Raw genomic sequence first — 26,025 nt, 5'->3', positions numbered from 1 at the left:
AACTTATTCACAAAACAGAAGCAGAGTCGCAGATATAGAAAACAAAGTTATGGTTACCAGGGGATAAGAGGGGGAGGGATAAATTGGGAGATTGGGACTGACATATACACACTACTACATATAAAATAGATAACTAATAAGAACCTGCTGTATGGCACAGGGAAGTCTACTCAATACTCTGTAATGGCCTATATGGGAAAAGAATCTAAAAGAAAAAAGTGGATATATGTATATGTATAACTGATTCACTTTTCTGCAGAGCAGAAACTAACACAACATTGTAAATCAACTATACTTCAATAAAATTTTTTTAAAAATTACATTTTTATTTATATGCCTCTAAAACTTTTAGTGTTTGCATCTACATAAGATGCAGTGATGTTGTCATCAAGAGAACTTCTAACAGAAAGGGAAAGGAGGGCAGGATGAGGGAGCCAGAGAGCTATGTATCACTAGTTAGATTTTCATGCATTGTTCCACTTACTTAGCTTTAAGTGTTGTAAATGATTTCAACATTACTCTCTCTGCAATTTCAGATTATCTACACTGCTATGGATTGAATTTTATAATCTATAACTAATGAATCCATATCTTGGACAAGGCACTAAAAAAAATCTACACATGCAGGCTCTCAACTATACAAATTATGAAAATTAAACTAATTTTCATTTTTTCACAGCAGAGATACTTAATATTCCCACCAAATGTTATCTTCAGCTTGACTGACCAACCTCAAACTTATTTTAGACCCCTCATATGCCTTCCCAAGTGTGAGAATTCGGCTGGAAAGTCTGCCAAGCTTGTACTATAATTCTGTTTGGATAGTAAGGCTTAAGGGAAGCAGATTCCACAGGTGACTGTACCACTCAGCATACAACTGTCTTTTGAGGAACTCAAAAGATGTGTTCAAGTTGCGGAAATCACCTCTGAGAAGTAGGAGGTCCAGGAATCGCCCAAAGCAGATCTCCACAGCATGAGACGTCTCAGATAATCTAAGTCTGGAACAAAACTTCAGAAGGTCCTAAGAAGCAGGGAACAACAGTGATGGGCAAACCACACAAGGCAAAAAGGCCGATGGGGTTTTACACGGCTGTGACGGAGCTGCAACTGGAGTTCTTATGAATTAATGATAACCACTCCTTCCTGCTCTCTGAGAGTGCGTGTGTGCCTTAGTAATTTTTGTTTGTTTGTTTTTAACCTCTTGAGAGGCACAAACGTAAGCCAGAGTGAAAGTCTCCAGTGCCGGTTCAAATACACGATGCTTATCTGAAACCACACCAGAGTGCCTAAGAGAATCTTCCCTGTACCAGTGCCTACAAGGCTGAGGCCTCTGTGGATGGTCTGAAACATGACAGGGGTTGGACAATACAATTGATTTACACTCCCAGTTAGCAGCAACAGCTATAACTAAAGAGAAGCTGGAGGTCCTCAAGTGACCCACAGAACACCAAGCTTTCAACCAGCCACCAGGCACCTTTCCAAAGCCTTATGATTAGGGGCTTCTATCATGAAGACTCGTATTTGCTACCTGGTGAAAACAAGGGGCTTCTAAAATAGAAGGGCTGGACGCACGGCGATATAGGCCACTTTGTACTCTGATCCCAGTACTTCGCAATCTTCAAAGAACTGGAGAGAAATAATTTGTTGCTTGTATACCAGTGCATCTTCTTTGGGGGAGTCTGGTATATTCCCTAAAAGTCTGGATCTCCAGACTACTGTTTACTGTTATACTCTGGAGCTATGGTATTCTGGAATCACTGAAAATAGATAATGAAAATTTGGGCACGAAATTAACTGTGGGTACGGGCCAATGAGTCACAGAAAGCCCTTCCACGTAGCTCTGTGGGATTCAGGCACCCTAATGCTTTTATTGATAATCGGGAGGAAATGCTTCTTGAAGGGAAGGGAAAGGAAGGGAAGGGGGTGATGAGGGGAGAGGAGAGAAAAGAGAGGGGGAGGAAAGAATGAATAAGATTAACAGAAGAGCAATACAAATTGGTTATTTAAAGCTTTATTGCATCTTTTACTACTGCTTTTGGAGTTCTTCAGAGAAGAGTAAATATTTACTCTCAACTTAGTAAAATAGGTGGACGTGCTGGTTTTAAGCGGTCTGCATTTCATTCCATCAACAAACATTTACTGTGCACCTTTTCTGTGCTTCAGGCATACATTATGCATACAGTGGTTAAAATATATAATGTCCCTATCCCTGCCCACACGGTGCTTATAGTTTAGTGAAGGAGACAGTAGATTAGCTCACCAACAAATTAGCATTTTAATGGTGACAATTACTGTGAAGGAAAAGTAAGAGTTCCCTGGGTAAGAACAACAGGGTGACCTAATTTAGATAGGGTGTCAGGGAAGTTTTCTCGGAGGCAGTGACATTAAAGGATATGTACGAAATAGCTGGGTGAAGAATGTGAATTTGTCCATGTGCAGGGTGGGGAAGTGTTGGCAGAGGGAATGGAACTTGCGAAGTCCCTGAGGATAGGAGTCTGGTATGTGAGAGGAGCTAAAAAAAAGAGCCTTGGGAATCAGAGGGAGCTTCTGGGAAACCGTGCAGGGTTGAGATGGGGACGGCAGCTCTGGAAACAGCGTGTAGGGATTCACAGGCACAACACAGAGTTCAGTTTTATCTGAAATTGAATGGATGACACCGAAGGAGGTGACATGATCCGTGTGCACTATATAAAGGTCTCTCGGGCTTCTGTGTGAGCATGGATGTGTGGGAGTGAAGAGTGGAGGACGCACAAGCTGGGAGGTGGCTGGGGGAGAAAGGGTGGCGTCTGTGGCTGAGTGGCAAGGACAAGTGTGGGGAAGGTAAAAATGGAGACAAGGAGGGTGGCTGGAAAGAGGAGAGCTGGGCCCTGTGGAAGAGCTAGGTATTGGTGGGGTGAGAGAAAATGAAGGATAACCCAGACTTTTCATCTGAGAGCTGCTCAGATGGAGGCACTAACACGTGAGATGGGGAAGACTGGAGGGGAACAGCTAAGGGGAGAAGTCAAGATTGATTCTAAACATTTAGCTTTAAGAATTATCACATATTCAAGGGATCCATCCAAGAAGAACATATCACAATGCTAAATATCTATGCCCTCAACATAGGAGCACCTCAATACATAAGGCAAATGCTAACAGCCATAAAAGAGGACATCGACAGTAACACACTAATAGTGGGAGACTTGAACACCCCACTTACATCAACGGACAGATCGTCCAAACAGAAAATAAATAAAGACACACAAGCTTTAAATGACACATTAGACCATCTCGACTTAATTGATATTTATAGGACATTCCATCCAAAAACAGCAGAATACACTTTCTTCTCAAGTGCACACGGAACATTTTCCAGGACAGATCACATCATGGGTCACAAATCAAACCTCAGCAAATTCAAGAAAACTGAAATCATATCAAGCATCTTCTCAGACCACAATGCCATGAGACTAGATATCAATAACAGGAAAAAAAAATGCAAAAAATACAAACACATGGAGGCTAAACAATTCACTCTTAAACAACCAAGAAATCATTAAAGAAATCAAAGAGGATATCAAGAAATATCTAGAAACAAACGACAATGAAAACACAACAACCCAAAACCTATGGGACACAGCAAAAGCAGTTCTAAGAGGGATGTTTATAGCAATACAGTCCTACCTTAAGAAACAAAAAAATTATCGATTAAACAACCTAACCTTACACCTAAAACAATTAGAAAAAGAAGAACAAAGAAACCCCAAAGTGAGCAGAAGGAAAGAAATCATAAAGATCAGAGCAGAAATAAATGAAAAAGAAAGGAAGGAAGCCATAGCAAAAATTAATAAAACTAAAAGCTGGTTCTTTGAGAAGATTAACAAAATTGATAAACCATTAGCCAGACTCATCAAGAAAAAAAGGGAGAAGATGCAAATCAACAGAATTAGAAATGAAAAAGGAGAAGTAACAATGGACACGACAGAAATACAAAAGATCATGAGAGACTACTACAAGAACTATATGCCAATAAATTGGAGAACCTGGAAGAAATGGATACATTCTTAGGAAAATACAATCTTTCAAGACTGAACAAGGAAGAAATAGAAACTATGAACAGAACAATCACAAGTACTGAAATTGAGACTGTGATTAAAAATCTCCCAACACACAAAAGCCCAGGACCAGATGGATTCACGGGCGAATTCTATCAAACATTTAGAGAAGAGCTAACACCTATCCTTCTCAAACTCTTCCAAAATATCGCAGAAGGCAGAACACTCCCAAACTCATTCTATGAGGCCACCATCACCCTGATACAGAAACCAAGCAAAGATGTCACAAAAAAAGAACATTACAGACCAATATCACTGATGAATATAGATGCAAAAATCCTCAACAAAATACTAGCTAACAGACTCCAACAGCACATTAAAAAAATCATACACCATGATCAAGTGGGGTTTATCCCTGGGATGCAAGGATTCTTCAAGATACGCAAATCAATCAATGTGATACATCATATCAACAAATTGAAGGATAAAAACCATATGATCATCTCAATAGATGCAGAAAAAGCTTCTGAGAAAGTTCAACATCCATTTATGATAAAAGCTCTCCAGAAAATGGGCATAGAAGGAAATTACCTCAACATAATAAAAGCCATATATGAGAAACCAAAAGCCAACATCGTTCTAAATGGGGAAAAACTGAAAGCATTCCCTCTAAGAACAGGAACAAGACAAGGGTGTCCACTCTCACCATTATTATTCAACATAGTTTTGGAAGTTTTAGCCACAGCAATCAGAGAAGAAAAAGAAATAAAAGGAATACAAATTGGAAAATAAGAAGTAAAATTGTCACTCTTTGCAGATGACATGATATTATACATAGAAAACCCTAAAGACTCTACCAGAAAACTGCTAGCACTAATCGATGAGTTTAGTAAAGTAGCAGGATACAAAATTAATGCACAGAAATCTCTTGCATTCCTATACACTAACAACGGAAGAGCAGAAAGAGAAATGAAGGAAACTCTCCCATTCACCATTGCAACAAAAAGAATCAAATACCTAGGAATAAACCTGCCTAAGGAGGCAAAAGATCTGTATGCAGAAAACTTTAAGACACTGATGAAAGAAATCAAAGACGACACAAACAGATGGAGAGACATACCATGTTCCTGGATTGGAAGAATCAGCATTGTGAAAATGACTGTACTACCCAAAGCAATTTACAGATTCAATGCAATCCCGATCAAATTACCAATGGCATTTTTCACAGAACTAGAGCAAGAGATCTTACGATTTGTATGGAAATGCAAAAGACCCCGAATAGCCAAAGCAATCTTGAGAAGGAAAAATGGAGTTGGTGGAATCAGGCTTCCTGACTTCAAACTATACTACAAGGCCATAGTGATCAAGACAGTATGGTACTGGCACAAAAATAGAAAGGAAGATCAATGGAATAGAATAGAGATCTCAGAGGTAAGCCCAAACACATATGGGCACCTTATCTTTGACAAAGGAGGCAAGAATATACAATGGAAAAAAGACAGTCTCTTCAATAAGTGGTGCTGGGAAAATTGGACAGCAATATGTAAAAGAATGAAATTAGAACACTTCCTAACACCATACACAAAAATAAACTCCAAATGGATTAAAGACCTACATGTAAGGCCAGACACTATAAAACGCCTAGAGGAAAACATAGGAAGAACACTCTATGACAACCATCAAAGCAACATCCTTTTTGACCCACCTCCTAGAATCATGGAAATAAAACCAAGAATAAACAAATGGGACCTCATGAAACTTAAAAGCTTTTGCACAGCAAAAGAAACCATAAACAAGACTAAAAGGCAACCCTCAGAATGGGAAAAAATAATTGCCTATGAAACAACGGACAAAGGATTAACCTCCAAAATATACAAGCAGCTCATGTAGCTTAATACCAAAAAAGCAAATAACCCAATCCACAAATGGGTGGAAGACCTAAATAGACATTTCTCCAAAGAAAACATACAGATAGCCAACAAACACAAGAAAAGATGCTCAACATCACTCATCATCAGAGAAATGCAAGCCAAAGCCTCAATGAGGTATCACCTCACACCGATCAGAATGGCCATCATCACAAAATCTGGAAACAACAAATGTTGGAGAGGGTGTGGAGAAAAGGGAACTCTCCTGCACTGTTGGTGGGAATGTAAGTTGGTACAGCCACTATGGAAAACAATTTGGAGATTCCTTAAAAAACTACAAATAGAACTACCATATGATCCAGTCATCCCACTCCTGGGCATATACCCAAAGAAAACCATAATCCCAAAAGAAACTTGTACCATAATGTTTATTGCAGTACTATTTACAATACCCAGGACATGGAAGCAACCTAAATGCCCATCAACAAATGAATGGATAAAGAAGATGTGGCATATATATACAATGGAATATTACTCAGCTATAAAAAGGGATGAGATGGAGCTATATGTCATGAGGTGGATAGACCCAGAGTCTGTCATACAGAGTGAAGTAAGTCAGAAAGAGAAAGACAAATATTGTATGCTAACTCATATATACGGAATCTAAAAATGGTACTGATGAACTCAGTGACAAGACAAGAACAAGGACGCAGATGCAGAGAATGGACTGGAGAACTCGAGGTTTGGGGGTGCGGGGGGTGAAGGGGAAGCTGAGACGAAGTGAGAGAGTAGCACAGACATATATATACTACCAACTGTAAAATAGATAGCCAGTGGGAAGTTGTTGTGTAACAAAGGGAGTTCAACTCGAGGATGGATGATGCCTTAGAGGACTGGGACAGGGAGGGTGGGGGGGAGTTGAAGGAGGGAGGGAATATGGGGATATGTGTATAAAAACAGATGATTGAACTTGGTGTACCTCTCAAAAAATAATAAATAAATAAAACAAACACACAAGGATAAAAAAAAGAATTATCACATAGGAGAATTATCGCATAGGTAAAGAATCTACCTTCCAATGCAAGGGATGCAAGTTCAATCCCTGGTTAGGGAACTAAGATCCCACGTGCCTGGGGCAACTAAGCCCATGAGCCAGAACTACTGAGCTCATGCACCTCAACTAGAGAAGAGAAAACCTGCATGCCACAACTAGAGAGACGCTCACGCACTTCAATGGAAGATCCCACGTCTCAACTAAGACCCAGTGCAGCCAAAAATAAATAAATAAAATTTAAAAAATAAACATTAAAAAAGAATTATCATATAAATGTTGCTTAAGATTGCTCTGATGGGACAGACTTGTGGTTGCCAAGGAGGAGGGGGAGTAGGGAAGGACTGGGAGTTTGGGATTACCAGATGCAAACCATTATATATAGAAAGGATAAACAACAAAGTCCTACTGTAGAGCACAGGGAATTATATTCAATATCCTGTGATGGAAACCATAATGGAAAAGAATATGAAAAAAAGAAAATATGTGTGTGTGTGTGTGTAACTGAATCACTTTTCAGAAATGAACACAACATTGTAAATCAACTATACTTCAATAAAATAAATTTAAAAAAAGACTGCTCTGATTCAATTGCTGTTCAATTGCTTTAAGCAAAGGTTCTGGAATTGGACATAACAGTTTGAATTCTGGCTCTTGTTCTTTTCTACCTGGGCAAGTTCTTTTATTTCCTCTGATTCCTGAAATAGGAATACCTATGTCTACTTCTTATGGTAAGAATACGAGATAATGTTTACAAAAATTGCCTTGCACAAAATAGGTACTTAGTAAATCGCAGTTACTATTGCTATAATTTGCTAATAGCAGCATATTATGTAAGAGAACAGAATGAATTTTGACTTTGACATTTATAAACTGTGTCATCCAGGCAAATAAGAAACCTTAAATTTCTAATTTTTAAAATAGCCTACCCTCCTTTCCTACATCACAAGGTATATAAAAACAATAATTTCTACTCTAACATCCCATAGGTCCCACTGATAGGTGATGAGAAGCCTCGGAATGAAAGATTCTTCTTTTGTGCAACAAGAAAGAGAAGACCAGGAATATTTACAGTCTGTGACCACAGGAGCTTGTGAAAAAACTGCACTGTGAAGAGAAGAGTGAACTGGGGGACAAGGCCTTATTTAAGGTCAGTCTCATGTATATTCACTGAGAAGGAACAAAAAGTTCCCTAAGAAGTTCAAAGGTTAACAACGAAGGTCTCATCTAGTATTTCTGAACTGTAACCTTCAACATTACACACTAAGTGTGTGATGACCATGAAGCCTATAAAGCCCTCTATGTTTTTTAAGAATGTATTCTGATGTGCTCAATTAAAATGCAAATGAATTCACTAGCTTTGTGTGAACTGACCTATCGTAGAAGTCTTGTGGATCCTTACACTAATCAGAAAGTGCCAGACTCCTGTGGTAAACATAATCCTTTCAGGTTTTCTCAAAAAAACAAGAGGAAGCTGGTTTCCTTAAGAGGTAATAAAAGCATAAAATAGGATCACAGTTGTGAAGTACATTATAAGCTAAAAGTTCTCTAAATACATGAGAAATTATTTTGAACAGTATTAAATTTAAGGGAATGATAGTTTCAACATCAAATACTCTTCATTTACTTGTTCATTCATCTATGCAGTCGACCAAGAAATAAACAGCATCTTCTATGTATGGGGCACTGCAGAGGATACAGTATGGGTATGAAATAGTCCCCGTCCTCAAGGCGTTTATAGTCTCACAGAGAGACAGTCACACACATAAATAACTAGACTATCATGCTGATGAGGTAAAGACTATGAAGTGTATAACGAGACATTATGGGAGATAAGACAATAGAGGGATTGCTGCTACCTAGGTTGGTCAGGTCTGGCTTCAAGAAATAGCAATAAATTTGAAAGGCTATATAGGAGAGTGAGAAAGCTCACGTAAAACCAACAACAATAGTAATAATAACAACAATAATAGAAGCGTACTTTCATAATTTCTATGTGTTCCAGGAATGTGCCAAGTGCTTTCAATGTATTAACAACTTTAAACACCACAGTAACCATCAGAAGAAGCCACCACAACCAAGCCGCATTTTACAGAAGGGAAAACTGAGGCTTAGAAAGGTCATACATCTAGTAAGTTGAGAGCCACGAATCAAGCCTGGGTCCTTTTAACCACCACACTATAATGTGTCCAGATAGGATGGAAGTCTTAAGGAAACATATATATACATGGTAAAACACTGGTCATGAATCATTCAATGTCCTGGTGGCCGAAGCACACTGTTTTCTAGGAAAACAACAGAAACAAACCTAGAAAGGTTGCTTTGGGAAAGCTTGGGTAGAGTCTTAGTGTCAGACTAAAGATTTTGGACTTGACTTGATAGGGTGGGGAGGTGTCCAAAGAGAGATGGTGGTGGAAATTGTAGGAATAGATGACAATGTTGTAAAAGATTATTTTCAAAGATAGGAAAAGAGGTTGAGGGGGAAATTTTGGAACGATCCTCTGCAATTTACTTGTTTTAAAATAAAATAATTCTTTAGGAAATGTGGTCTGTTTAGTAGTCAATTATTAGATGTTTCTTGTGAATTACTCCATTAGATGTTACAGTAATTTCAAGTGGGATTAATGCCGGGGCATGGTGCCCCCAACACAGATCAGGTGGAAGCCTCCTGGCTTTTCCTCCCTTTCTTATTTTACTGCTACCAATACAACATCTTCCAGTGATGAGAACTAGATGCTACAAAAAGAGGATGTTGGATATTGGTATGTTCTCAAGAAAATTTATATTAAAAGTTTGACTTCAATTTCAAGAATTCATAGTAGAGAAATTCTTCATTCATCTTAAAGTAAACCAGAGGGTCCTTACCAAAATGCTCTGATCTCCTGGCTTCATGAAGACAGATCAGGGTGGCTTCTACCATAATGCAGCGGTTAGGAAGCCTGTCATATTTAAGACCCAGGAGGCAGAAGGACTTACCAGTGAGTGTTATCACATGAGTAACTGCACCATGCTGAGTGACAGGAGGCATCTGCTAGCCACTTCCAGCGTCAAAATTAGTCAAACAGTAATAGACACGTAGTTTATTCCCTTGACTGCTGGAGTCAACCTGATACCTTAACACCTACTGGTATACTACAAATAATCCTAAAAAGTAATAGTTTTAATAATAATTCTACTATAAACCAGGCACTGAACTAAGATAACTAACACATGGAGAAAAGAGGTAGAAGAGTTTCATGCCGAACAGGGAAACTTACGCTCTTCTGCTTCTTTGGATATTACATCTTATAGTTGTAGACTATAAAGGTTAATGGAAGATCTAAAGAAGAGTAATTTTTCCCCACTGAAAGACTATTTGATTTTTTTCCCTTATAGGTTATTACAAAATATTGAGTATAGTTTGCTGTGCTATACAGTAGATCCTTGCCAGCTATCTATTTTACATATAGTAGTAGGTATATGTTAATCCCAAAGAATCTGAAAAAGAATATAAATATACGCACACACACATATATATATGAATCACTTTGCTGTACACCTGAAATTAACACAACATTGTAAATCAACCATACTTCAATAAAAAATTTTAAAGAAGATTGACGTTCATTTTACAATGAGGAATATAAAATTAGTATCCATCTACAGAGAGAGGTAATCTTGATTAGTATTTTGGTAGTACGTACTCTAAAAAGATGGCCTAGAACTGCCCTTATAGTCAATTGAAGTGCTTGTCTGCTACTCTTCACAAAACGAAAAGCAATTCTAGTCTACCTAATACACATACACGACTTCAGAGAAACTTATCATGTGATGAGAGATTTCCCCTGACAGGGTTCAGTCAGTTTTTCATCTTTTAAAATACACTAAATTAAAGGGCTAATTTCCCCCTTAAGGGATGTGCTTAATTTTAGAAGTATAATATACAATCTGAAAATGAGGGAATTTTAACCAACTTTCCATTAATTTATTAAATGTCTCAGAATGTGAAGAATAAGATCCTTGCAGATAATGACTTCATAGCAGCATGTTGGCCTTATGCCTACTCTGGGAATGCTGCAAAATAATCTCCAGGAAATTTGTAACTGTCAGTGGGACTGCTGGGTTTGAGGTGATTAACAAAGGAAACAACCAACTTTCTTTTTTAAATAGTGGTTTAAGCTGTAATCATTTTAATTCAGTTTGAACAAGAGTTACATGTTATTTTAAATTATTTTTACTTATAATATTTTGCTTTGGAGGTACGGTTACACCAATGAAAAAAAGTGATGACTTCTGAAATCTTTTAAGAGAATTTACTAAATTGAAAGAGTCATTGGATATTAGAGCTGAAAGGATCTTTGAAATGATGTAATCTAGTTCCCTCACGTTACAAGTGAGGAACAGGGGCCCAAAATATTTAAAAGACCCTTCTGATTCTATCACAATGAGTATCACCTAAAATATAGCCAAATGGGCCCTTAGCAAAAAGGAAATATTGAATTATTAATCCATGTTACTCTCACTCTGATACCACTATCCACCTCTTTCGCACCAAATATAATCCTAAACTTCTAGACAAGCTCCTGAATGATATTCCATAGTAGTCTACTCTTACATTAGTGTTACTCAGGTATTTAAAGATGTCAGTGAGTACTTCTTACACTAAAACCAGACTATCCAAATTGCTTCAGAGACCCAGAAACTAAAAACTAGCTTCTTAGGGATGAGACTGCAAGGTAGGTATCTGCCCCCAAGCCCCAGGAAACAATCAGGGTGTAACACGCCGAGCAAGGAGGCCCAGTAGGGAGTAGAAAGTGGTGGCCAACAGTGGTTCAGAAAAGGGAGACCGAGCGACTGCACCGTGCTGATGAGTGAGGTGGAGCATCTCCGCTCTCACCTCTGACACTCTGCCAAAAATCTTCACGCTCCTCCCAGGAGCCCTCACAGAGCTGTTCTGGGAAATGTGAGGTTAGACAGAGAAGAATGTTGACTATGTGGCACAGGAACTTCCAGTCGGGGCCTTTTCCCTGAGCGCCTACACAACCTACAGGGTCTTGGAGCTATGTGGGCTGAAACAGAAAGGTCCTGGGGTAGAGCAAGGGTCACAAACCCCAACGCCTGCCAAGAACAGGCATGATGGGGATTTGCTGTAAGATGTTGCACATACGTGTAGCTTATGGCCTAGCAACTCTATCACTAGGTATAACCTTGCAGAAATGCATATACAGGTTCACCAAAAGATACATACCAGAAAGTGCGTAGTAGCATTATTTACAAGAGTCTCAACCTGGAAAATACGCAAATGATCATCAACGAGGAAGGAATAAATTGTGATCTATTCATATAATGGACTACTGTAAGAACAATGAAAAAGGCTTACTGCTACAGGTAAGAAAATCAGTGCATCTCACAGCATAATGCTGGACAAATGTAGCCCAATACCAAAGAAATATACTATATGATTCCATTTACATACAGTTCAAAAATCAGGAAAATAAACTCATGGCTTAGGAAGTCAAGATAGGAGTTATGTTGGTGGAAGACATGGGGTAGCAACTGGAGGAGGCACGGCAGGGTTTTTGGCGATAACGGCTGTGTTCTGTTTCTTGACCTGGCTGGAGAATATACAAGTGAAAATTCAGCAAGCTATACAAATAAGATTTCAGCACTCTTCTATTTGTGTATGGTATTATACTATAAAAGCAAATTAACAACAAATCTATTAATTTAAAATAAAAATCTAGTTTTTAAAAGTTAGGGTAACTCTCTCCTCACCTATGACTTTTATTTCCCAAACATATGACAAATGGCTCTGAGTCTGACTAGGTAAAAGTGAATGAGGTGAGTAGGAATATGAGGATTCTGCAAAAATTCATTTTTTTTAGATAAAAATGGGGAATGTACAAGAAAATCTACCTTCAATCACAGAAAAGTAACATTCTAAATAAACTGCTGCTGCTGCTATTTAAAAATTAGACTTCTTTTATGTAGGAAACTCTCTGGGCTTCCATTTATGATATCTGTGATGAAGAGGAGACGGTTATGCTGGGGACTGACAAGGAAGCGTGCTCCTATACACTTTTAGAGGCCCTTGAAAAACTCAGTTTACAGGAAATTGAGATCTTCTGGAAGAAACTGTTTAGAAAATACAAAGAGTGGTCAATTTACTCGTGGTACTTATGCCTGAGAAGTCACTGGTGGACTTATTTATCTTGGTCATCATATCCTGGAAAAATGAAGTGCAAAGCATAGCCAAGATTCAGTAACACCAATAAACCTACATACGTTTTGGCTGCAACAGAGTTAATCATCTCTTTTGAAGACTCATAACATTCAAATTCATCCCTGATAAAACAATTACTTGAAAATGACTATTTTATGTTTGCTTAGGATTGAATGTAAGTAAGGACTAGCCATACAGCTGGGCAAAGATATAATACACTTGGGCATTTCTAAGAAAAGGGTAACATTTTTCTCAGTATCCTTCGTTTTGCATGCTGGTTTAGTTGAAGTAAATAGAAGGAAACAGAAGGAAAGGTTTGAAGCCAAGCAAATAAATAGTTGAGTAAAGTCACAGACTTACAGGAAATTCAGAAAAATACCACAGGTAGATTAAGAGTTTCTATGACTCAAAGATTCATAATGTCATTCTGCAGCATGAGATGATATCATGAAGTAACTTCGTTTCAAACCTACAGGATAAACATTGATGTTTTGCTATATTCTGTACCCACTTAAGAACAACTAATCTATGGGGGACTGCATTGTTCAATCCACAATGATCATTAACAGCCTCCTATGTATATCTGAAGACTCCATATGAGAGGCAATAGAAACAAGCAATAAATAGTTTGTTAATGTTCCCAAGGAATCTATGGAACCTGGTGGGCACAACAGAAAAACTCATCAACAACTAGGACAAGGCAAAATGTAAATTCCCTCAAGAGTTGCCAAGAAAGTGATACAGGAGTTCAAAAGCAAGAGAAAATTAGAGACTGAGTAAAACAAATAAGAGCAGGATAGGAAAGGGAGGGAGATTTAACTTGGAGATTATCTATCTATCATCTATCTATCACCTATCTATCTATCATCTATCTATCTATCTATCTATCATCTATCTATCTATCTATCTATCATCTATCTATCATCTATCTATCTATCTATCCATCTATCTATCTATCTAGTATATGTGTTTTTTGGAAGGTTTATGCACAGGAATAGTATCAATAAATATTGGGAATAGCAGTGGGAAAGTTCATGACATTGGGAGAAACATTTTAACTATCTTTTCATCTTTATTATCAACTACAATAGTTCATAAGTTACATCTGACATCTGCTAAAATGACTAAGATTATTGTTTCTTAGTAAGAAAGCTTGTTTAAATTACACTACAGTCATCCTTGTTTAATATGGCCAACAAGAAATCCATAGTAACCAAAGGCCCTCCCCAGCTCTTCCTATGGAAGAAAAGTCATAAAATAAATAATTATTAGAAAATCCTGTAATTTTTAAAAATCCGCAGTAAATTACGTCAGCACAGATTTGGTGCAATCTGTACCCCTCGACTCTGTAACGCTGGCCTAAAGACTGAGGTTCAGAACGATGTCCTTGATAATTGTATACACCTCTACCAAAGACCCAAGTATCTTTAATATATATCCGCAAAAACATTATTTAGAAATATTTTCAGCAAAAATTTAAGGAAAATAAATGTTCAGTGAATTCAATAAGTATCCAACAAAATTCCATGAATTTTAAAAAATAAATCCATCCAGAACACATCATTTTCCAAATATTCTTTCATACCAAGGACTCGATGTTGTCACAGAATAAAGCCTCAGCTGCTGCTTAATCCAGGGTAATGGGAGACCTGAGGTTCATTTTAGGGGTGGAACATGGATACAGTCAACTTTAATTCCTTGGTGGTCAATAAATGTTTACTTTAGTTATAAGCACTTTACGTGTATTTACTCGCTTAATCTTTTCATCAATCCTTCACAGAAATACTGTTATCATCCCTATATTCGAGATGGGAAAGCTGAAGCTTGGAGAGGCTAAATAACTTGTTCAAGGTCAACAGAGAGCCAAGATTCAAAACCTTGTCTGACTTCAAAAGGTACTACATTTTACTGAAGTCACTGTTTTCGGAACTTTGGTCCCTAGATGTTCACGCTTTCCTTGTGTTTTACGTTACTTGGTTTCTAACCTCAGGGCTCTGAGACCCAGTCATTTGGTAATACATTTCAACCATAATGAAGGCTTTTTTTCCTATAAACATTTAAAATAATTAGTTCACGTTTATTGAGCACATGTTATGGGGCCAAACCCCACATACGCACTAACTCTTTCTCTCCTCACAGCAACCTGTGAGTGTGATGGTATAATTACCACCATTTTACAAAGAAAAACCTGGCCTCTCTGACTCCATGCTCTGCCTTGGTTCTCCATCTCCATCACTGGGTGCTCCTTCTCAATTTATTTCAAAGGTTCCTCATCACTTTTCTGACTTGTCACTATTGGAGGGACCCAGAGCGCCATCCTTGGGCCTTGCTTTTCTCTGTCCACGCTCACTTCCCTAAGGTGCCTTATGGTTTTAAGGTCCATCTCTGTGCTGGTGACTCAAAAATTTCTACCTCCTGCCCTAACCTCTGCACCAGATTCCGGGCTTAATGACCCATCTGTATACGCCATGCCTCCATCTAGATGATGAATAGACATCTCAAACATAACACACCCCAAACTGAACTCTTACTTTTCCCCCCAGACCTACTTCAGTCTTACCTCAATAAATTTTCTTTAAACTTTTAACAGATTAAACTAACTCAACTTTAGTTAATAAAACTGATAGTTTCAGAAATTTCCCAGAATACTGAATTTGCTAAAATCTGTGATCTGAGATGTACTAGAAAATATATCTCATTCCAGTGATGAGACATGGATATCTGTGCACATGCACACACACGTTTCCTACAAAATAATTTGCACACTTTTAATAGTATATAAATAAATAAAACCCATATTTACATTTATGATTATAGATACACACGTGCTCCCTAAGATATAATGTGACAAAATTTTAAGAGTAGGTGAAAATGAAAGTATTAAAAGTAAAAATGCAATAAGAATGTCCAAGTGGCAAATGAAAAGGTGCTTCATATCATCATTCATCCAGGAAATGTACATTTGGATTACCATGGGACGTCACTACATACACATAAGAATAGTTACCATGAAACAGGCTGAGAGTACCAAGTGCTGGTGAGGATGTGAAGTAAGGGAAATTCTCATGTACATGGCATCTATTACTTTCATTAACCCAACATCATCTGCTTTGGCAAAGCGCCATTCTTTATCTCATTTGTTCAGCACACATTCCTTCCTTCCCTACAAAAGTGCAGAGGGTACACTATCCCTGACATAGTGATTACTGCAGCAGTCAGCATTTGCTCTAAGCTAAGTCACTCAGCATCTTTCAGGGGAGATCCAGTTTTATTTCTTTATGAACTCACAACATAACGTAGACCTGTGGCTGCCTGGGATCATCAGTTCACGACACAAGAAGAGCCTTTCCCAGGCAAAGAGACCTGAGACAGAACACCTGTGATATTACTGAACTTGTGCTGAAGCCAGGATATACCCTGACCCCGCACTTTTGCAGTCTTATCAATTCCCTCTTTAAGCTGTTCTAAGTTGGTTTCTGCCATTTGTACCTGATGGCATATTCATATACTAATGATCTATTGCTCCGCATTTTCCTAATTTGAGACCTTAAGTTTTCTATTGTAATTTTTGCACCTATTTAGCTTTATCTAAGAGTGACAGAAAGGTGTCTCAATGGAGGCCCACAAACTTTAAGTTTTATATATTCTTTCATAATTTTATTTCCTTTGTACTTCCTTTGTACTTCTCCTGGTTTCCTTTAAAGATAGATAGCTTTTTACTTTAAAAGTTTAATTATCGAGGATTTTTATATCGCAATGCACTCAATAGGATAATTATCATTATTCTTATTTTATAGAAGTAAAAGATGATACAAAGAAATGAAATCATTGAGTCTAATATCAAGGAAGATAAGTTAAAAGTACAGACCAGGAATCCACATAATTGAATGCCTATATCAATACAGTTTCCATTAGGATTCTATGAATATATTATGTATAAAGACAATCAAGAGTATTTAGACCAGTACTTAACCTAGATTCTTAGGAGATATAAAACTGATGTTTAACTCATATTCAGAAAATAAAATAATCAGTATCTCTGGTACCAAAATTCTGGTTTACTGAAAGTTTTCACATTAAAAATACCCTTTTCTGCTTAGATCCTGTTAAAAATTAAAGATATTTTGTAAAATTTATTTTTTTGGTTATCAAATATCCTAAAAATATTAGAATTAATTTTCTCAAAAAAATGAGAGTGGTAAACTATTAATATTTTTAATGACACTCTAACATCCAAATAGCTTGAAAGAAATATTAATTGGGCCTGTCAGACTAACTAGTAGGCTGTTGTATAAACAGCTCATTTTACTCCTTTTGAGGAAAAAAAATTACAAAAGTTGCAAAAAATGTTGCAAAAACAGGAGAATGTGTTTTTTATTTATTTATTTATTTATTATTTTTTGGGGGGTACACCAAGTTCAATCATCTGTTTTTATACACATATCCCCGTATTCCCTCCCTTCCTTGACTCCCCCCCACCTCGAGTCCCCCCCACCCTCCCTGCCCCAGAGAATGTGTTTTTTAATAAAAGGAAAGGTTAGTTAATATTTGATGAACAATAATTCAAATTGAAAGTATCCTATATTCTGATTTTCTAAGGTATCATTTTTACTTCTTTTCGCAAATGTCATTCTCAATGATCTGACCTTATCTATACCTAATCCCATCTTAACCCTGTTTTAGAAAAACAGGATTGAAACAAGCAAGAAAGACAAAACAGAGAAAAAGGATAATAATTATATGGGAATATTGAAAAAAATCCAAGTAAGACGAAGAGAATAAAGAAGGGTATTGACCAGTGAGGAGCTGAGAATAGAGTGTTAAAAAAAATAACTGGGAGGCTAGAAAGGGAAGGAGAAAGAAAGGAAGACAGAGCATGAGGAACAGAGCAGGAGAGAAAATGCCAAGAGCAAGTAAGCAAGTGCAAGAGAGGTGAACAGAAGAGAAGAGAGAAAAAGGAATTTTTTTTTTTTTTTTTCGGGTGAAGTAGAAAAGCATAGCTTTATTTCTTTCCCAGGCAAAAGGGGCCACAGCTGGCTGATGCCTTCAAAACTGGGTGTTCCCACCTGGAGGAGGTAGTGAGGAGTTGTTTTTTTTTTTTTTTTTTTTTTGGGGGGTACACCAGGTTCAATCATCTGTTTTTATACACATATCCCCATATTCCCTCCCTTCCTTGACTCCCCCACCTCGAGCCCCCCCCACCCTCCCTGCCCCAGTCCTCTGAGGCATCTTCCATCCTCGAGTTGAGAAAAAGGAATTTAAAAGGACACAAAAAACCCAAATCAAACTCTGCTCCTTTGCTATATAAGGTTAGCAAAACTTAAAATAATACAATAAATGTAGTATACAGATAAATAGTTTTCCAAAAATCAATCTTTTTTAATAAGAGCTCTTATGCTAAGGCCTTCAATTCAAAAGTCTTATCCTGAAATCTGGTGTGAAACTAGATACAGTTAGACTAGCTAGATGTAAAGTCCAGTATATTTAACAACTTAATGTGTGCTTTAAAAAATCAGTAGGCATGTGATAGATTCTTTATTAAATATTAGGTAACTTTAGAAAAAATTAATATTTAAGTTCTAAGAAAAATACGAGATCCAAATAAAAAAGAAGAAAGAAACTTTGATACGTCAGAAAGGGCAAATAAACTATTAAGAAGAGTTTTTACAAAAAACTGATAAATAATATCCTTAAAATACAAATAGATATACAAATCAATAACAACAACAACGAAAAACAAACTAAGAGCACCTCCAATAGAAAAATGAATACAGGGCATAAGTAGACAATAGGAGATTCATACGAAAAAAACTTTTACTTGCACTAGATATTTTTTTTTAAAAAGTAAATTACAATATAAATGCAATTTTTACTTAACAAATCAGAAAGATTAAAACCAATACTACTCAATGTTGTATCTGGTGCTCTGGTGAGACAGGTACACTTAAAACATTGCTGATAGTAATATATTATAAAATAGTATAACCTTTCTGGAGGACAACTGGAATTATGTATCAAAAATATTTAAAAAAGAAATACACCCTTCGACTTAATGAAGTCAGAAATACAGACAAAGATTTGGGTAAAAGGATATTCATTCCAGTTATTTATATTAGCAGTCTGTTGGGAAATGGTTATGTAAATACAGAATTTATTTTTGGGTGTGGCATAAAGTAGGAAATTCATTGAATTTTTTCCCATGTGCCTAACTAATTGACCCAGTATCACTTACCAACTAGCTCAACTGTTCCCCACTGATGTAAGACTATACCTCTGCTTACACATCTGTAGTGGAGTGCGGCATTTGATTCTCTTCCATTGGGTTCTTTATTACCTCATGTAAATATTACATAGACTTAATGGCACAATTTTAGAATGAGTCTTGATATTGGGTAGAACAAGCTTCTCTGCCTTCATATTGTTACAAAAACATTTTGGCTGTTTTGCCCCTCCCACTTTTCTTACTCCATACACATTTTAGAAACAGCTCATTAAAGTCCTCCAAAGATCCTTTTGAGATTCTGAATAGAATTGATGGATGTATTTGAAAGGAATGACATATTTTAGACAGTAAGACATCCCACCCAAGTTCATGATGTAGGTCTTCATTTAAGTATTGTTTATGTATATGCATATCTGTATCTATATCAATATCTAGATCTATATCTAATGGGCACATACAACTTTTGTTGTATTTATTCCTTATAGGAAACTTATTTTATTGCTATTATAAATAGTATAATAAAAATTAACTTTCTGGTTTTGGCTGGTATATAGAAATGTAACTGATTTTTGTATACTGATCTTATATCTAGCAACTTAGAGAAACTTTTAATGAGTTTCCTTCCTGATGGCACTTTGCCCTATATTAGGGGGATATCTGAGAACTCTGAGGTGTGAAAACTGTTGGGCATGATTCAGAATCATGTGAATCGTGTGAACTGGGAAGAAGGCAGACAGGTGAGTCATCCTCTCCCCTCTTGACTCTGGTAATAATGAGATATAGCATCTCTCCTCTGAAATGGTGCCCATCCCTGGGAGAAGCCCTTGTCTCTCTGAGGTGGGCTGCTCAGAACTTACAAACTGTTGCTGTCTTTAGTTTGGGAACTGGTTCCTTCTCATCCTTCAGGTTTTAGCCTACCTGTCACTTCTTCACTGACTCCCGATTGGCACTGCCAACTCTCACCTGTGCCTGCCCTTATTCCCTGTTATAGAATCCAGTTCATGCCCTTCATGGCAGGTAATGATCACACATTCTGAGTGCTTGTTTGGTCATGTTCCTGTTTACTACCTCTCCTCCTTGTCAACTGCAAGCTTCATAAGGGCAGAGACTAGGTCCGTTTTGTTTACTTCTGTATTCTTGATACCTTTCACTTAGCTTAAATATTAAAAAAAAGAAATACTTGTAGATTGAATGAGTTAAATATGTCAAACATCTTCTTTAATTTTTACTGTTAATAATAAATTAGATCATCATTTAAAATATATCTTACTTGTATAATTTTATTTTATCTCCATAACTGCCCTTTGAAATAGGCACTGTTAGTCTCCATGTGACAAGTGAGGTAACTAAGGCACAAGGAAATAAGTAACATGGTTCAAACCAATAGCTAGAAATCAGCAGAACTGAAAACAGACTCATATCATCTAACTCAAAAGCCATTTAAAAAAATAAAAAGAGAAAGAGAAGAGGGAGAAAGAGAAGACAAGAGAAAGGAAGAATTGAGGGAGGAAAGTTCATTCATTCCTGACCTTTCCATCTCAGGGGCATACCATACCACATATTCTGCTAAGAACTCCTTAACTCTCACACTTTAAGCCTTATACCTCTTGAAGACATTTCAGGCCAGCAGACATTAAGAATACATTCAAGCCACACTGTTCTACACGAATCATGAAGAGCAGGAAATAAAGGAGTCTGTAGTTACAGAGTAAGTCTCTTTTTCTCAGCTGCACTTTACCAGCATAAAACCTGCTGGTGAAGTCAGGCACACAGTCAAGGCTGATGATTGTAAGAAGTATTTACAACATGATTTAAGTTTCAATTCCAGGTTCCAACTCACTCTCTCATAATTTCTCTGCCTTAGTCAACTTTACACAAAACTTTGGCTCTCTCTTCAAACTGAAAAGTCACGTGAGACCACCTTTCCAGTTTTACTACAGTTGAGAGGGTAGAAATAGAACTACTTTCTATTGGAATCATTATTTCGAGAAAGAATATTGTACTCAACTTCTCATTTTAGTCAATGATACTATATGTCCCCTTTCCTTTCTTTGTCCTTTCTTTGTCCCTAAATCTGATGATAAAATGATAATTTCCATTAATACTCATCAGCTGGCTTCACATTGTGACATTACAAGAAGGAAAGGAATCCCCTACTGTTTTCAGTCTCCATGTAGTAAAAGAAAAAGTACCAGCCCCTAGGTTAATAATACCATTTTTGTGATTTGGAGGCAGAAAATACTTTCCTGCCAAAGGGTGATCCAGAGCTGATTACTAGGTGAAACACGCTGACAGAATGAGCTGTTATTATAGACTCTATTGACACAAGCATCCAAAATCGCTGAGAAGTACCCCTCACCTCTTCCTGAACTCAAACAGAGTAATATAGTATTGATGAAATTCTGTCTCCTACAGGAGGACATAGCAGTTCATTCTTAATCCAAAGTGGTTTATCAGGGATGGACAGTGAACTGATGTAGAGCTTAGTTAGAGATCCCAACCTCAGGATCTGACATACCCATGACCGAGACGTCATATTCTATCAGCAGCGTCGCTTCTTGTCCACACTGTTTGAGAATACTCATGGCCTCAGCGTGCGTGGTTCCAAGAAGCCGAATTCCATCCACACTGAGCAACCTATCACCAGGTTTGATGGTGCCCTCTCTGAAGGGAGATTAAAGGAACAGTCATTAATTCAGCATCGTGGGGCTTAGCTCTAACAGTCACTTAGCCAAAGAGGCTCTTGCACACACATTCTACCATCCATCCCATTTGCATTTCCTTTTAAGCATCACGTGTGACATTAAGAGAGTAAAGAGGTAACACTGAACAGAAAATTGCTGCAGTATGAAAATCAGTACCAAGAAAACAGCTACACATTAGCAAATAACCAAGTCACCCACGATGGACTCTTGGGGTGCAAAAGTAATAAAGGCACATTTTCTCTTTTCTAGATTTTTGCCAAAATGTCCAAAATTGATTTATTAAAGCCCAGGAAATAGCACTCACTAGTTTTCCCAAAGCCTGGTGAGCAGAAAAGCCTGCTGATTCCATTCAATTGATCACCAGTGAACCCGAGCTGATTAGGGAATGCTGGTGAAAAATTTCCCTAGCCTGTGAATTTTCCTACTGATGTATAAGGCTGTTTGATGATCATTAAATTGATTCAGTCTCATGTTCACTGGAAAAGGCAGGCAAATAGTATTTTCCCTTCTGTGGCCATAGACACGCAAGGCACTGGGAGAAGATGCCTCAGGACAACAGCGACACCACTTACGTGTAGCCAGAGAGGCTTTCAGATTAGAACCCTCCTGCCTCAGGGAGGGTCACGAAGACCAGAAAATCGAATGCAGGGATTACAGGTTTAGCATTTGGAAAGAATAAGAAGTGATGTCTTAAGTATCTTCCACCTACTCAACTCTCTATGTATTCTGACGCTAAATTTTTATCTTAAATTCTTAATTTCCTTCAGTTCTACATTAACTTGGTAATATGTTGCTCACAAACTAGTAGCGTGCTTCTGCCGTTTCTGTCAACTCCAACTCTAGATGTAATAAGAAATAGAAATATTCTCATTTGCTTCAGGAAGAATCATTTATAAGAAAAGCATACGGAGAAAAAAAAAAACAGCAAAATTTCCTTGGAAATTCTGACTCTGTATTATCCTCCGCAAAGGCAAATGCACTTTAGCACAGAGGAGAACCCCGTGTCTTCATATTTTCTTATTTTATATTAAACACCAACTTTTAAAAAAGTGAGAGAACAGTATGAGCCTTGAAAGAAAATAATTCTGAATTCTTATCCTAGCTGGCAAGTCATTTAACCATACTGGGCCTCAGGTTTGTTACCTGTAAATCTGGATGGAAATACCTCGTTTAGTGGGTGCTTGTGAGGATAAAATAAGACAATGTCTGCCAAGTACTTAGCACAGTTCCTGGCACGTGGTGATCACTCAACAAGCAGTATTTACTGTTGCTATTACTATTTCTGGTGCTTAAGAAAAGGTTTTTAGAAATCCATCCTAGGCTGAAGCACAGTGCAGAGTCAGGGGTGATGGGTGCACGCTCCTCCTCTCCTTCAACAATATCTAGTAGGACGAGTTGTGTTCTCTACTGTTACGGAGCAGACTTTCACTGTGGGAAATTAACACAAAGATAAGTGTCTCTTGAGACACCTAAGTTGTGAGTTTACTTGGGCCCCACCCTTAGGTTTACCGTAGGAAAGCTGAAGGAGCTTCTTTCAGATATTCAAGTTAGCCAGGAAGAGAATGCTTTGAACACTAGCACCAATAATATTCCTTCCCTTTTACTCAAAGTCACTTCCATTCTGACATAAATAATCATCATCAAAGGGTGATAACTGTGATAAGAACACTGGCAATACTGAGTCAGAACACCACCACCTGTCTTTTCAGCTTAGGCTATCAGCAACTGCAGAGGATGCACTTCAAGGGCCTGCCGTTAAAGGGCCCGCTCCTTTTATTAGGTGCCTCAGGTGTGACAGCCCCCCTGCAAGGCACCATAAATCTCCACTTTTTGCCAAAACAAAAAACTCTGAAAGGTAGGCATTATTATCTACCTTTTCCAGTTGGAGGGAACTGAGCTTAGTACTGTGAAGTCACTTGGCAAAAACACAGGGTAATAAGCGTTGAATCTGGAGTCAAACTTTCTTCTGATTCTGCAGCCTGAACTCATCTGTTTTCACATTCCAACATATTGATTTAATACCTATCTGTTACTATGAAATTTCGAATTCAGCAACTTCTATGCCAAAGTCCCCAGCTTTACGTAATCTATTCGGATAGTGACACAGACAGATGAAGTTTACCTGTCAGCAGGCCCTCCAGGGCGAACACATGTTATTACAACCGGACGAGATTTATTTCTATCGTCATGTGCTCCCCCTAGCAAAGAAAAGGAATTCAGCTTAAAAACGCTCTCATTGCTGCCATTAAAAAATTCACTTACCAAATGCCAGCTGAGAAACTGAAATATAATTTATTGTATTGGAGGAATACATATAAGGTTTTCCTTCTGGCACATAAGAGGCTTAAAAATCTTATTCATTTTATATAGAATATATTGTTGAAGTCAACATTTCTCACCTCTCGGTAAATGGCTGTAATCAGGTATGTGATATAAAATGTTCAGCAACTAGTATCACAAGTGCATCAAATAAATACTAGCCCAATTAGAACAGCTGCTGGTTATAAAGTGTAGGTGGGCATATCTGGTACCAATCAACCTGGGCTGTAATACAGGTGAGTCTACAACCTGACATGAAGCAAAAACTAAAGGAAAAGAAAAAATCCAAATATTAAAAAAGAAAAATTCAAGTGGCTTAAGTGGCCTCCATTAAAAATGGGGTGTTCAAAATATTAGTGCATTCTAAAAGCACTGCATTTTTAGTACCCCCCCTTTGATGTGTTTTGATGTTACATTTTACATCTTTTTATTCTGTATCCCTTAACTAATTCTTGTAGTTATAGCTAATTTTACTACTTCTGTCTTTTAACCTTCATACCAATTTTGTAAGTGACTGATCCACTACCTTTACCATATATTTGACTTTACCAGTGAGATTTTTTCTTTCATATATTTTCTTATTTATATTTAGGGCCTTTTCTTCTCAGCTTAAAGATGTCCCTTTAACATTTTTTGTAAGGCCAGTTTAGTGGCTATGAACTACTTTTGCTTTTCCTTGTCTGGGAAACTCTTTTCTCTCTCCTTCAATTCTGAAAGTTAACCTTGCCAGGTAGAGTATTCTTGGAAGTTTTTTTCCTTTTAGCATCTTGAACATATCATGTCCCTTCTGGCCTGCAAATTTTCTGTTGAAATACCAGCTGATAGTCTTATGGGAGTTCCCTTGTATATAACAAGTTGTCTTTCTCTTTCTGCTCTTAAGATTCTCTCTTTATTTTTAAGTTGTGACAGTTTAATTATCATGTGTCTTGGTATGAATCTCTTTGGGTTCATCTTGTTTGGGATTCTCTGTGCTTCCTAAACCTGGGTGTCTATTTCCTTCCTCAGGTTAGAAATGTTTTCAGCCATTATTTCTTCAAATAAGTTTCCTGCCCCTTTCCCTCTCTCTCTTCTCTTTCTGGGATGCTTATAATGTGAATGCTATTAGGCTTTATGTTGTCCCACAAGTCCCTTAAGCTATTCTCATTTTTCATTTTATGGGTGCAAGGTTCCATTGTTTGGGCAGTCAAGGTTTTTGGATCTGTGACATATAGCAATAGAAGTGTAAGTCCATTTATCAGCTAAAAGCCTGGTTTATTGTTAAAAGACCCATCCTAACTGGGTAAGAAGAAATTCTCCAGCACTAAAGGAACATGCTTCATCTGCAATAGCTTCCCCTCCCTCCTTCCTCAATGTCCCCATTGGTCTAAGTGAAGCTCAAATCCCACCTGTGCCATAATGTCTTACCTGTCATGAGAGCATTTATCCACAGTACTTTCTTACTCTGCAACTCTGTTTGTGGTTAACCAATAACTCTTAGGGGATGCACAGTGGCCGCCTTTTGAGCAAGGAATACCCTCCAGATGGGCCTCAAATTGATTGGAAAATATAAGTTCTTTACTTATTCTCGTTAAAAACTTATGCAAAATTTCACCAATTTTCATGTTCGACCAACATACTACGGGA

General features: G+C 37.6%; 1 protein-coding gene across 14 annotated transcripts in view; it reads right to left on the bottom strand.

Moving 5' to 3' along the window:
* Positions 1–26,025, bottom strand: part of GRIP1 (glutamate receptor interacting protein 1) — a 690,600-nt gene that overhangs the window by 119,928 nt on the left and 544,647 nt on the right. For all 14 annotated transcript variants that reach the window (XM_057741777.1, XM_057741778.1, XM_057741785.1 and 11 more), the window contains 2 exons: positions 24,206–24,281; positions 21,897–22,042 (listed from right to left, as the gene is read on the bottom strand). In XM_057741777.1, coding sequence (XP_057597760.1) covers positions 21,897–22,042; positions 24,206–24,281 — 222 coding nt within the window. The remainder of the gene's footprint in view (positions 1–21,896; positions 22,043–24,205; positions 24,282–26,025) is intronic.

The sequence above is a fragment of the Hippopotamus amphibius genome, chromosome 7 (assembly GCF_030028045.1).
Source record: "Hippopotamus amphibius kiboko isolate mHipAmp2 chromosome 7, mHipAmp2.hap2, whole genome shotgun sequence".
Lineage (NCBI taxonomy): Eukaryota > Metazoa > Chordata > Mammalia > Artiodactyla > Hippopotamidae > Hippopotamus > Hippopotamus amphibius.
The sequence above is the reverse complement of the archived record's forward strand: the minus strand, read 5'-3'. Positions and strand labels throughout refer to the sequence as shown.